General features: G+C 38.8%; 1 protein-coding gene across 11 annotated transcripts in view; it reads right to left on the reverse strand.

Annotated features, from left to right (window-relative positions):
* Positions 1-755: 755 nt before the first annotated feature.
* Positions 756-12,760, reverse strand: part of PRDM2 (PR/SET domain 2) — a 174,907-nt gene continuing 162,902 nt past the window's right edge. For 10 of the 11 annotated variants that reach the window (XM_069946892.1, XM_069946897.1, XM_069946896.1 and 7 more), the window contains 3 exons: positions 7,838-7,942; positions 3,274-7,402; positions 756-2,203 (listed from right to left, as the gene is read on the reverse strand). In XM_069946892.1, coding sequence (XP_069802993.1) covers positions 2,191-2,203; positions 3,274-7,402; positions 7,838-7,942 — 4,247 coding nt within the window. In that variant the 3' untranslated portion in view covers positions 756-2,190. Of the gene's footprint in view, positions 2,204-3,267; positions 7,403-7,837; positions 7,943-12,760 lie in introns of all 11 variants that reach the window. The other variant, XM_069946893.1, reaches the window with a different exon arrangement.

A 12,760-nucleotide genomic window follows, 5' to 3' on the forward strand; every position in this document is an offset into this window, starting at 1 on the left:
CTGCATGGAATGTCATTTTGTGTGCCATGATCTTTAGTTTTTATTAGTATCATTTGTATAACTGAGGTATATTGGCATATTTTAAAAACTTTTTTTTTTTTTTTTTACAATGGGGGACTATTACATGTTATCATTGGATTGCATACACTAGTTGATGCTAAACCATAGCCTAGCATTGATCGTTGTTATCTGCCATCTTCTAGTAGAGCCTGCCTGTGGCTGAAGATTAGACTATAGGAGGTAAGCGGTATACCTCCGGCAGTCAGGCAATTTGCTTAGGACCGCCCAGTCACGCCGTGAGGGTCCCGATTAGAAAGTGACAGGAGTGGTTCTAGCCAGTCATAGTCCTCACCCACTATGAAGTGAGCTGTATACGCCAGGAAGGTGTAAATTTATGCCCAACTGCGTTAAAGCCCAGGCTCCAAGGGTCTATTTGTACACCCTCGGTCGTTGAGGGGTTACAGAGTGCATCTGCTCACCACTTTCATATAGTTCTTGGGCACTGTACCTCATCCCTCAACCTGAGCCTGTTTCTGTACCTTCTTCAGGGTCAGGGTAAGTCTGCAGATTAATGTATCTTATAATTGTGTTTTGAAATGTATTATTTATATTCCCATCTTTTTTTTTTACCGTGCTGCTCGTCAGCCCCTTTGCCTGGGGGGGCTGGGAGTGGGACCACCACCATGACTCAAGACTGAAAAAAATGTTTACATTCTCAAATATAAAAAAGGTGAAAATGTTCAAACTTGGTTTAATAAAGTTTTGTTTTTTTTTATTGATTACAAGTATATAAAAAGTATCACGATAGCCCCATCTAGAAGGTTAAGTGCTTTAAACAGCATAAAAGTTTTTGTTTAGTTTTTTCATTTTAAAACACGTCTGACAATCACAGGATTTCATGCCAGAATAAAAATAGCATAAACCACATTTTATGTTGTGTATACCTCTAAGTAAAATATATTTGTCAATGTTGCAAGGTTTAAAAGCAGTGACAACCGTAACTGTTCTTCTCAACAGTAATAAATTTCAATAAAATAGATTTAAAATCACTTATCAAAGTAAACAAGTAATAATAATAATAATATTAATAATGGAGAAAACAGCAAACTTCAGTACATAAACAACTTTTTTGTTTTTAGATTCACATCCCCAAAATATAAGCGGAAAAAAAACACAATACAAGCAACATGTTCGAAAACAATTTAAATAATTTTAAATATTTTTCTTTTTTTTTCCTTTTTATACTTAAACTTACTACAAATGCTTTGTACAGTTTCTGAACTTCCTTTCGAAGTTCCCTTTAGAGAATTGTAACAAAAAAAAAAAAAAAAAAAAAGGGAATGATAGTAAAAGCGATAAAGTGGCACAAATTCACCAAAACAAGTGTGGAACTACAGTCTAGGAGGTAGATTACTTGTTAAACTGATGGAGAAGGTCATATAGATGAATAAACCGAAGGATTACTGCTCTGAATAGTAGTGATAAAAACAAAAAAAACTAATTGTAGAATTTTCTAACAGGCCAAAATGACTTCTAGTTCCCTACAGTCCTAAGAACCAGACATGTGCAATAGATAGAACCAGTTACTTATCATACGGCCCCTATAATCATATGAAATCTATGTTACATACCTTTTAGACTACAGCTCTGTGTGAATATAAAAATGTGAAATTTGGTAAAAACAATGTAGTAGTAGTAAGAAGAGTAATGAAATCTTATTTCCTGTGTCTATTGGCTAGTGCTAGGAATCTTTAAGTTCCAAACTGTAATTGATATAATATTTTAGGCTTCAATTGCAGGATTAATAAAAAAAAAAAAAAATTCTATCCGTTTGGTACTTTCCATCAAAGTACTTGTGTCAAATGCAGCAATATTTGCAAAACCCTGAATTGCCAACGTTTTACATTTTTAGAAATACAGTTTGCAGTGGGAAAAAGATAAAATCCACATTCCCGTCTATCATTATCTTCACACTGGACTTGGCATGGCAATGAGCAGCTCCATGGTCAATGTTTGGAGTCTTCCTGGAATGAATAGTATTTCAGCATGCCAGACAAACATGGAGGAAATGCGGGAAAGCTGCAGAGATCGGCCATCAGTCAGGGTGCAGCCTGGATCTGTAGTGCTTATTTTATCCTCATCATGCAACAGCTCTTCCATCTACTGCTGATTACTGGGAAAGGATGAAACTTAGAACAACCCCCTGTAAAATTAAAAATGTTGTGTTAACCAAAGGCAGCCATAGACATCATGATCATACAATCCCCTGACTGATCTTCACATAGCAGCCATAGACATTACATACATACAGTCTTATCATACAATCATCTGACTGATCTTCACATAGCAGCCATAGACATTACATACATACAGTCTTATCATACAATCATCTGACTGATCTTCTCACAGAAGGCCATAGACATTACATACATACAGAAAAAAATTGAAATTTTGGCAGCACATCTATGACTCTGTTCACACTGCAGGTTGCACACTGCTTGTGGCTTAAGTACAGACAAAAAACAAAAGGTGCAACAACAACCCACAGGTGCAAGGGCTTACCGTATATACTCCTCCCAGCATACACACGGTAAACAACTGCTCTGTAGATATAAAAAATTAAAATATATATATATATATTATTTTTTTTTAGAAAAGTGAGGATCTTAGCAAACTATTTGATCAAAAATGTCCCTTTTTTTTTCTGTTGAATGTGGGGTGTGTGGCTACCTCCTGTTATATGTGGGGTGTGTGGCTACCTCCTGTTGTATCTGGAGGGGTGTGGCTACCTCCTGTTGTATCTGGAGGGGTGTGGCTACCTCCTGTTGTATGTGTGTGGGGTGTGTGGCTACCTCCTGTTGTATCTGGGGGGTGTGGCTACCTCCTGTTGTATCTGGGGGGTGTGGCTACCTCCTGTTGGCCTGCACTCCACCCATGTCCCAAGGCTGCTATAAAAGAGATCATTTGGCTCCTATCTGCCCAGTTGTAGCTTATTCAGCCCAGGAGAGGCCATTGCTAGTGTGAGGATGCTAGAGTAGGGACCATGTCTCTGAGGACGCCTTAACGTGGCGACATGGTACACTCTGTTTGATCAAATAGTTTGCTAAGATCCTCACTTTTCTAAAAAAAAAATAAAAAATATATATATATATATATATATATATATATTTAATTTTTTCATTACATACATACACACATGCAAACAGGTATACATTAATACATTTTGGAATCTGAGAAAAGTTAATAATTTTTAAAATGTTCACTCACATTTACCTAGATTCTTGCCTTCCATCTTCCCTCTTATCTGAATAGTCTGCAGAGCTTCTAGTTCGGGGACCACTTATCCTCTCTCTGGACTTTACACTGAACTTGTCCTTTTTTTTCTTCTTGGCTACATGCTTGTTTGGCAACTTGTTCTTCTGCATTCGCATGTGCAGCTTCCTTTGTGTTTTCCCAAAAGTTTGTTGCAGAACTTGGAGTGTGGCTTTCTTAGATTTTTTGCCCTCATAGATCATTTGGCCTTTAGGTAGTCTCACAGGGCTGGAGTTTCTTACAACAGGTACAGTCTGCTTTTTGGACTTCACGGGAGGAGTAGATTTCACATTCTGCTTAGATCTCATGGGCATTGTTGATGGTGGAACAGGGGCAGGTGCCAAACTCCTTGCTCTAGTTTTACCCAAATTTAACTCTGTGTTTTGCATCTGTATCTCAGCATCTGCCGTTCGGCGAGTGATGGTGGATTTTTTTTTCTGGATAGGCAATGGCTTCTTTGAAGGTTTGAGGCTTGTTTTTTTGGTGGGTGGTGAAGCTGGCTTTTTGGGACAACTAAAGGAAGCATGTTTGTTCAAGCTTTTAATATAGGTAAACTCTCGATTGCAATAGGGACAAAAATGAGGGGCTGAGTCGGTAGATCTTTGCCTTGCCTTCTTGTTCTTTTGTAAAATTGCCTTTTGAACTAGCTGGTTTTTCCTTTTTATTGCACCCAATTTGAGTTTTCCAGAAGACATTTTGCCAATTTCAATAGTAAAATTAAGTTTTTTAGGCGGACCTATTCGTCTGAATGAATTCTTATCTGCAGCCTCCAGAACTACAAGCCCTACTCCATTCTTAGGCTGCACAGTCTGTTTCAAGGGTATGGGATTTTTTTTGGGAGTGTACCTTTTCTTGTCACTGGCAGAAGCACATACCAATATATGCTTGTGTAATTCTGGCATATTGTCAACACTCTTTCCGCATTTAGTGCAACGTATAGCAGTAGTGAAAGTTTGAGGAATATTATGGGTAGTAAAATTTGTTGCAGTTGCCCCAAGACCCATGGGATTTTTGTTATGGTATTGGAAGGGTGGTGGCTTAAAGCTTGGGTAGTGCTGATTAAGTCCCATGCGCACATCTGGATCTTTACATTTTTCTCCAGCAGCCATAATTTTAATTGTCGTATATAGTTCTTCAGAAGAATCATTTAGATCGCCATCATCCTCTGGAGATGGCGTCATGGGGTCCTCATCCATTCTTTGACTTTGGATTAAACTTGCTTTGTTAGGATCTGTAAAATTCTGTGGCCTAAGAGTCCCACTTTCTAACTCCCTGTGTGTGTACTCTTTATCTGCATGCAGGTCCTGTTGATGTTGTTGCAAATTACAAAGAAAAGCAAACTCCTTTTTGCATATAGAACATACAAAAATCTTCCCCACCCCATGAAGCATCGAACGATGTTCTGAGAGATGTGAAACATCCTTAAAAAGTTGCACGCAGAATTCACATTTGAAAGGCCATTCCTCGGCATGCACAACAAGATGCTTGGCAAGGTCCTTAATAGAGACAAATGGAGAGTCACAAACATTGCAGACGAAGGACTTACTAAAACTTTCACAAATGGCGTCATTTTGACTTATCTGCAAAGAGTCTTCGGTTGGTGCTTCCTCATGATGCTTCTCTTGCTTAAATATAGGTGTAGAGGATTCTGAAGTCAGAGATGGAGATACAACTGAAGAAACTATGGACAAAGGTGGAGGAGAAGAACATGATGACGAAGGTGATGATGAAGTGGTAGAGGATGACGATGAAGAGGAAAGGGTAGGTGGGCCAGGAGAAGCACACCCAGAAGGATCATCAGTAGTAATGGAAGGAGATGGTGATACTGTGCGAGAAAGAACTGGAAGTGGAGATTGTGTACTGGCAGAAAGAGGTGAAGCACAGGATGGAGTAGGAGGTACACTGCATGAAGAATCTGGAAATGAAGGAACATTAGTTGTAAGAAGAGGCGGTGGCAATGCTAAGAATGGCGGACATGGTGTTGGTGAAGGAGCTTCAGAAGGTGTTAGTATTGGTGGAGACTCGCATACTGCTGCACATGTGCTCTCAACTAAAGCAACTTCCAAAGGAATAGGGGCATCTTCACTTGAGCCAGCACTAAGTTCTCCTAAAGGTCTAAGCTCATCTGTTCTGCAAGGAAGCACAAGAGTATCTGGTTGCAAAACACATTCCCCCGGAGTCTCTAAGCCATCATATTCATTTAACAGGACCTTTTTTAGCATACATGTTGTAGGCTTCTTCTTTTTTCCACCAATATTATTCCCTTTATATTCCTTTGCTTCACTGTCACAGAAGGGCTTCCTACTTATGCTGAGATCAAGTACAGACTCCCAGGGAACTTGTGATCGACACTTGCTTTCACATTTCTGTTTTACTCCGCTGGATAAGTCCAAGGGTTGCTGGTTACAAGCAGTGCCAAAGGATGCACTGGCAGCCCAGTCCTTAGTGACCTTTACGTCTTCACATGGGCTCAAGTTCTCTCTTTCTTCTCTACCAGATAAACTCCAGACAGGTGAGCTGCTTTGACTCTCCAATTTTGGTATTTTTGGGCCAAGTCCTTCATTCCAGGTGGTTTTTCCTTCTTTAGGAGCTGGGCTGATCTGTGGAGAACTTGGAGGAGAGCTGGTACGTCTTTTGAATCTGTTGGAGTTAGATGGCAAGGAAGACACGGCGGGGCTCAACTTTGGAATTTCAGAGAGTAATGATGGACTAATCTGAGACTTGTTACTTTCTTGCATTTGAAGAAGCTGTTTTAGTTTAGAGGATAAATAAACACTTTTTTCCTTAGGAAAGGGCAAATTGTCACCTACAGAAACACTTAAAGGGATTGTCAAGGAGCAAGATGGTGTAACTGGCTCAAGCTCAACTTCAGTTTTAATTTTTGACAGCAATGGAGGGCTAACTGTCCGCCTCTTCTTAGGCTCCAAGATTCCGCTGCCAGAAGAGTCACTGAGTGTATTATCAGGAGCTGCTTGGAGGGGTCTTACATTTTGAGAGACTTCAACCTTGATAGGGGTAAGCAAGCAGTTAATTCCTAGGACATCAGCAGTGTTGGTCTCTACTTCTATCACATCACATGTGCTACTTGTGCATGTCGGCAATTTCCCATCAATAAAGTAGGTTAGATTCTCAGATATGTTGTTGGAGATATCCATAATATATACATCGTCTGCTTCTCCATCTTCCTCTATCTCTGTGCTTGCTACATATATGTTCTCAGCTGGCGAGGACTGTTCGGGTTTTAGCTGTGGATCTTCAAGCAGGTGCCCTTTTCGTCTTACTCCCTTTGGAATAAGATGACGCTCATGAACTCTGCGTTGGTGCCGACGCATGTTTGTATGAGTTCCAAAGACTTTCTTACAGTATTTGCATGGGTGCAGTTCTCTGCTCGACTCACTGTTTTCTTCTGAGATTACTGAATGGGAAGTTTCCCTATCAGAATCAGTCATCTTACTTTGCATTTGAGAACTGCAGTATTCATCAGTTGCTTGCAGAGAATCTATTATGTGTTTGTGAGTGTGACCAAACTCACCAGAAGGGGACAACACCAAAGATTTCCTTTTAGGGCCTGACTCATGACGTCTCTCGTGTCTTCTCCGGTTAATTTGCGTTCCGAATGCCTTACCACAGTATCGACACTTAAATGCATGATTTACTGTAGAAACATGAATATGCATGTGTCGCTCCAGCCCTTGTTTTGTGGTGAATTTCCTCTCACAATGCTGACATGGGAACATAAAAGCCTCTGGTAAATCCCCATTAGGTTTTGGGATTTTAATAGGTTTCTTTTTGGGAGAACCCTCGGGAGTCTCATCAGATGTACTCCTCAGGTCATCCAGCATCTCTGCACTCTCTTCCTCCAAATTTACAGACTCTCGCTCCGAACTTTCTTTCTGCAAGTCATCAATAGGCTCCAGCTCGGTGAGTGCATCCTCCACAGCCAGGTTGTCTGGTAATGTAGGGAGTTCAGTGGTAGGGATGGAAATCCCATCTGGAAGGACATTATGATTTACCATTTCTTGAATCACAGCTGTCTGTTCAAGAGACAGGACAGGAGATCCTAGAGGCTTTGCGTTCTCTTCATTGGGAGCTGCAAAGAGGAGAGAAATTGTTTTAGACAAAAACTCCACCATAAATGTGCCACTACTTAACACATGTCCAGCAAATTAGAGTGCAGAGAGTGTCTTCTTTAGTCCTGGTCTCTGTATAATGATTCCAAACACCTTAGGCACTGGGCCAGGAATCTGCTACTAAATCTCATAGTTCAGGGACGCACAAAAAAAAAAAGCAGCAGTGCTGGACCGCTATTTACTTCAGCACACATGTGAACAGTAGGAGATTTCAGCTCAGAATGATAAATATAGCTCTGAACTAGAACACAGTATGTAAGTGATATAATGAATAACTAAATGTGAAGAATATGTAGCTTATGTAAACTTTGAAGAGGCAAACACTTAGTGTAGTATATAAGCCAATGCATAGGGCTGTGTTTACACGTTTCGCTTGTCAGTTTTACAGGTCTTACCGTCTGGTGAATCTTTCATGGCGGCAGAGGCAATGTCTGAGCTGCTCTTCTTTTCTTGTTTGCTTGTGTTTAGCTTCTTTTTAGCATAGAGCAACCTCCTCCTCCCTAAAACACATAAAGTACAGCGTCATTCATACCATAATATGTCAAATCTTTAGTGGTGCTGGATAGGTTGTTTTTCTATTTTTTTTCTATTTCTGCATTACCTTTTAGCTAAAAGTAGATAAAGAACCAGATTGAATAAAGTAAAAAAGAAAAGGCAAGAGCACTCGTCTCTTTCAGGCATTTCTATAGGAATGGTCACATGCTGTACCCGTGCCTGTATTCATAACAAAGGAGCCGAGGCCAATAAAGGAGATGGACGAGGGGGTACGGAGGTTGGACCCCCCGCGATCTATTACTTGTCTCCTATCCTGTGGATAGGGGACCAATTAGTTTTGCCTAGACAACCTCTTTAAAAAAAATCAATGAAATTAAAAACTAGCTTAAAGAAAATGTAGTAAAATAAAATAAAAAAGTGATATGAATTGGACTTATTTTCCCGATTCATTCTACAGACCAGAAGAAAAAATAAAAAACCCCAAAAAGTGGCCACCTTATTAACCTCTTAGTGCTGCAGCTAGTTTGGGCGCCATAATGCTTTAACATATGCTATTGATTCTGAGATTTTTTTTTGTGACATATTGTACTTTATATTAGGGGCAAAATTTGGTCACTATCTTGTGTGTTTTTTCTGAAAAACATCAAAATATCATGAAAAATTATCATTTATTTTTCCTGTTTTTTAATTATCAAACATACACTATTCAGCATGCGGTAAAAATAATTATTGTATTCTCTGGGTGATATTATTAATGATGTAGTCTTATAGATTGGGCTGTGGTGATACCAAACATGTATCGGTTTTAGGGTTTTTAGGTGGTTTTAGTTAACGATTTATTATATATGGGGAATTTAATGCATTTTTATTATTGGGGAGAGCTGGTGGGGATTTTTTTAATATGTTTTGGTGTTTGTTTTTTTGACTTTTTGACTAGTGTACATTACCGTACACTACTTTTGATCACTGTTACAATACACTGCAATACTACCGTAGTGCACTGTAATGCCCATGTCAGTACTGAGCTGGCATGGCTGTGTAGAGGCTTCACATACTGACAGCTGATCTCCTGCTGTATCGGCGCCTCTGTGCCAGAAGCATTTATTCTGTTCCCGCCGTTAAAAGCAGACGGGGACAGAATAAAGCCCAGTAGTGACCACCGTAAAAAGCCAATACAGTGTTCACTAAGGAGTTGTCTACTGCACTGCTTCTCAATTCCAGTCCTCATGGCCACCATGTTATGAGGATATCCCATACAAAGAACAGTAATAATACCTGATAAGTATAATATCACATGTGATACTACCTGATGGGTATAATTATATATCACCTGTGATAATACCTGATGGGTATAATGATATCACCTGTAATACTACCTGATGGGTATAATTATATATCAGCTGTGATACTACCTGATGGGTATAACGACATCACCTGTGATACTACCTGATGAGTATGATATATCACCTGTGATACTACCTGATGAGTATGATATATCACCTGTGATACTACCTGATGAGTATGATATATCACCTGTGATACTACCTGATGAGTATAATGACATATCACCTGTAAAACTACCTGATGGGTATAATTATATATCACCTGTGATACTACCTGATAAGTATAATGATATATCACCTGTGATACTACCTGATAAGTATAATGATATCACCTGTGATACTACCTGATGGGTATAATGATATATCACCTGTGATACTACCTGATGGGTATAATGACATCACCTGTGATACTACCTGATAAGTATAATGATATATCACCTGTGATACTACCTGATAAGTATAATGATATATCACCTGTAAAACTACCTGATGGGTATAATTATATATCACCTGTGATACTACCTGATGAGTATAATGACATATCACCTGTAAAACTACCTGATGGGTATAATTATATATCACCTGTGATACTACCTGATGGGTATAATGATATATCACCTGTGATACTACCTGATAAGTATAATGATATATCACCTGTGATACTACCTGATGGGTATAATGACATCACCTGTGATACTACCTGATAAGTATAATGATATCACCTGTGATACTACCTGATGGGTATAATGATATATCACCTGTGATACTACCTGATGGGTATAATGACATCACCTGTGATACTACCTGATGGTTATAATTATATATCACCTGTGATACTACCTGATAAGTATAATGATATCACCTGTGATACTACCTGATGGGTATAATTATATATCACCTGTGATACTACCTGATGGGTATAATTATATATCACCTGTGATACTACCTGATAGGTAGTATCACAGGTGATATCATTATACTTATCAGGTAGTATCACAGGTGATATATAATTATAACCATCAGGTAGTATCACAGGTGATATCATTATACTTGATGGTTATAATTATATATCACCTGTGATACTTCCTGATGTGTATAATTATATACCACCTGTGATACTACCTGATGAGTATAATGATATCACCTGTGATACTACCTGATAAGTATAATGATATATCACCTGTGATACTACCTGATGGGTATAATATCACCTGTGATACTACCTGATAAGTATAATGATATATCACCTGTGATACTACCTGATGGTTATAATTATATATCACCTGTGATACTTCCTGATGTGTATAATTATATATCACCTGTGATACTACCTGATAAGTATAATGATATCACCTGTGATACTACCTGATGAGTATAATTATATATCACCTGTGATACTTCCTGATGTGTATAATTATATACCACCTGTGATACTACCTGATGAGTATAATGATATCACCTGTGATACTACCTGATGAGTATAATGATATCACCTGTGATACTACCTGATGGGTATAATATCACCTGTGATACTACCTGATGGGTATAATGATATATCACCTGTGATACTACCTGATAAGTATAATGATATATCACCTGTGATACTACCTGATGGGTATAATGATATATCACCTGTGATACTACCTGATGGGTATAATGACATCACCTGTGATACTACCTGATAAGTATAATGATATATCACCTGTGATACTACCTGATGGTTATAATTATATATCACCTGTGATACTTCCTGATGTGTATAATTATATATCACCTGTGATACTACCTGATAAGTATAATGATATCACCTGTGATACTACCTGATGGTTATAATTATATATCACCTGTGATACTTCCTGATGTGTATAATTATATACCACCTGTGATACTACCTGATGAGTATAATGATATATCACCTGTGATACTACCTGATGAGTATAATGATATATCACCTGTGATACTACCTGATAAGTATAATGATATCACCTGTGATACTACCTGATGGGTATAATGACATCACCTGTGATACTACCTGATAAGTATAATGATATATCACCTGTAAAACTACCTGATGGGTATAATTATATATCACCTGTGATACTACCTGATGAGTATAATGATATCACCTGTGATACTACCTGATAAGTATAATGATATCACCTGTGATACTACCTGATGGGTATAATTATATATCAGCTGTGATACTACCTGATGGGTATAATGACATCACCTGTGATACTACCTGATGGGTATAATGATATATCACCTGTAAAACTACCTGATGGGTATAATTATATATCACCTGTGATACTACCTGATAAGTATAATGATATCACCTGTGATACTACCTGATGGTTATAATGATATATCACCTGTGATACTTCCTGATGTGTATAATTATATACCACCTGTGATACTACCTGATGAGTATAATGATATCACCTGTGATACTACCTGATGGGTATAATAATATACTACAAAATACGACATGGAGAGAGAGGAGCGGCTGCACATGTCAGTACCTCCATGTTTTTCCCATTCTGTCTGCAGCAGTGGTGGTGAGTGTAATACCATATTCATACTTGTGTTGTTTGGGGGCAGCCTTCTCCACCGGTGGTGCTGGCTGGGAATTGGTGGGGCATTTTGGGTTTGGTCCTGTGACATTGGGGTTGCAGGGCCATTCCATAGCCTCCCTTCCCTGCACGTGCACGCTTTTTGCAGGGTTGGCAGTCGCTAACCGACACAGTGTGGAGTTAGGGACCCGTGTGAACCAGGAGACTTCATACAGTCACACCCCATACTGACAGCAGTTCACATTCTTAATTTCATACTTCTTAAGAACTAAATGACCTAATGTCAGACTTAGTTCTTTATCTACCTTTAGGACCTGTGTGAAAATCTGAAGTCATTTTAGGTTAAATTTAAGGAAAAAAAAATAAAATCTGTAGGGTTCACAAACTTCCACGGTTTGGGTAATTTTTAAATACGCACACATCATACATAAAAGTTAGGTCAAACTGTGATGGCTTTTGGGCTTTAAAGGGGAAATCCAGGAATAGAAAAAACATGGCAGATCCCATCCAGAGACAGCTCCACTAAAGTGAATGAAGCTGTAATACCACACACAACCTAAAGACCGGGGTGATGCTGTGAGGTTTTCTCAATCCTGGTCAAGGTTTTAGGCTCGAGAGGTGGCATTTTCCTTCTATAAGATTGAATAGGAGATCCTCCTTCACCTTTGCACCAGTTGAGATAAGTCAACTTATTGTAAACTGGAATAAAAAAAAAGGAAGTTGCGAGAGATAATAGGTGGGGAATCTACAAATCTATTCACATCCAATAGGCTAGTGGTTACATCAACACCTGTCATGACAAAGGAAGGTAACAAACACAAAAAACAATAGTAATTCTATAATAAAGTCATGTATCTAGCTCCCTGATGGTGAGATTAACCCCTTCAGGACTGGGCTCATTTACGCT

The sequence above is a fragment of the Dendropsophus ebraccatus genome, chromosome 12 (genome assembly GCF_027789765.1).
Source record: "Dendropsophus ebraccatus isolate aDenEbr1 chromosome 12, aDenEbr1.pat, whole genome shotgun sequence".
Lineage (NCBI taxonomy): Eukaryota > Metazoa > Chordata > Amphibia > Anura > Hylidae > Dendropsophus > Dendropsophus ebraccatus.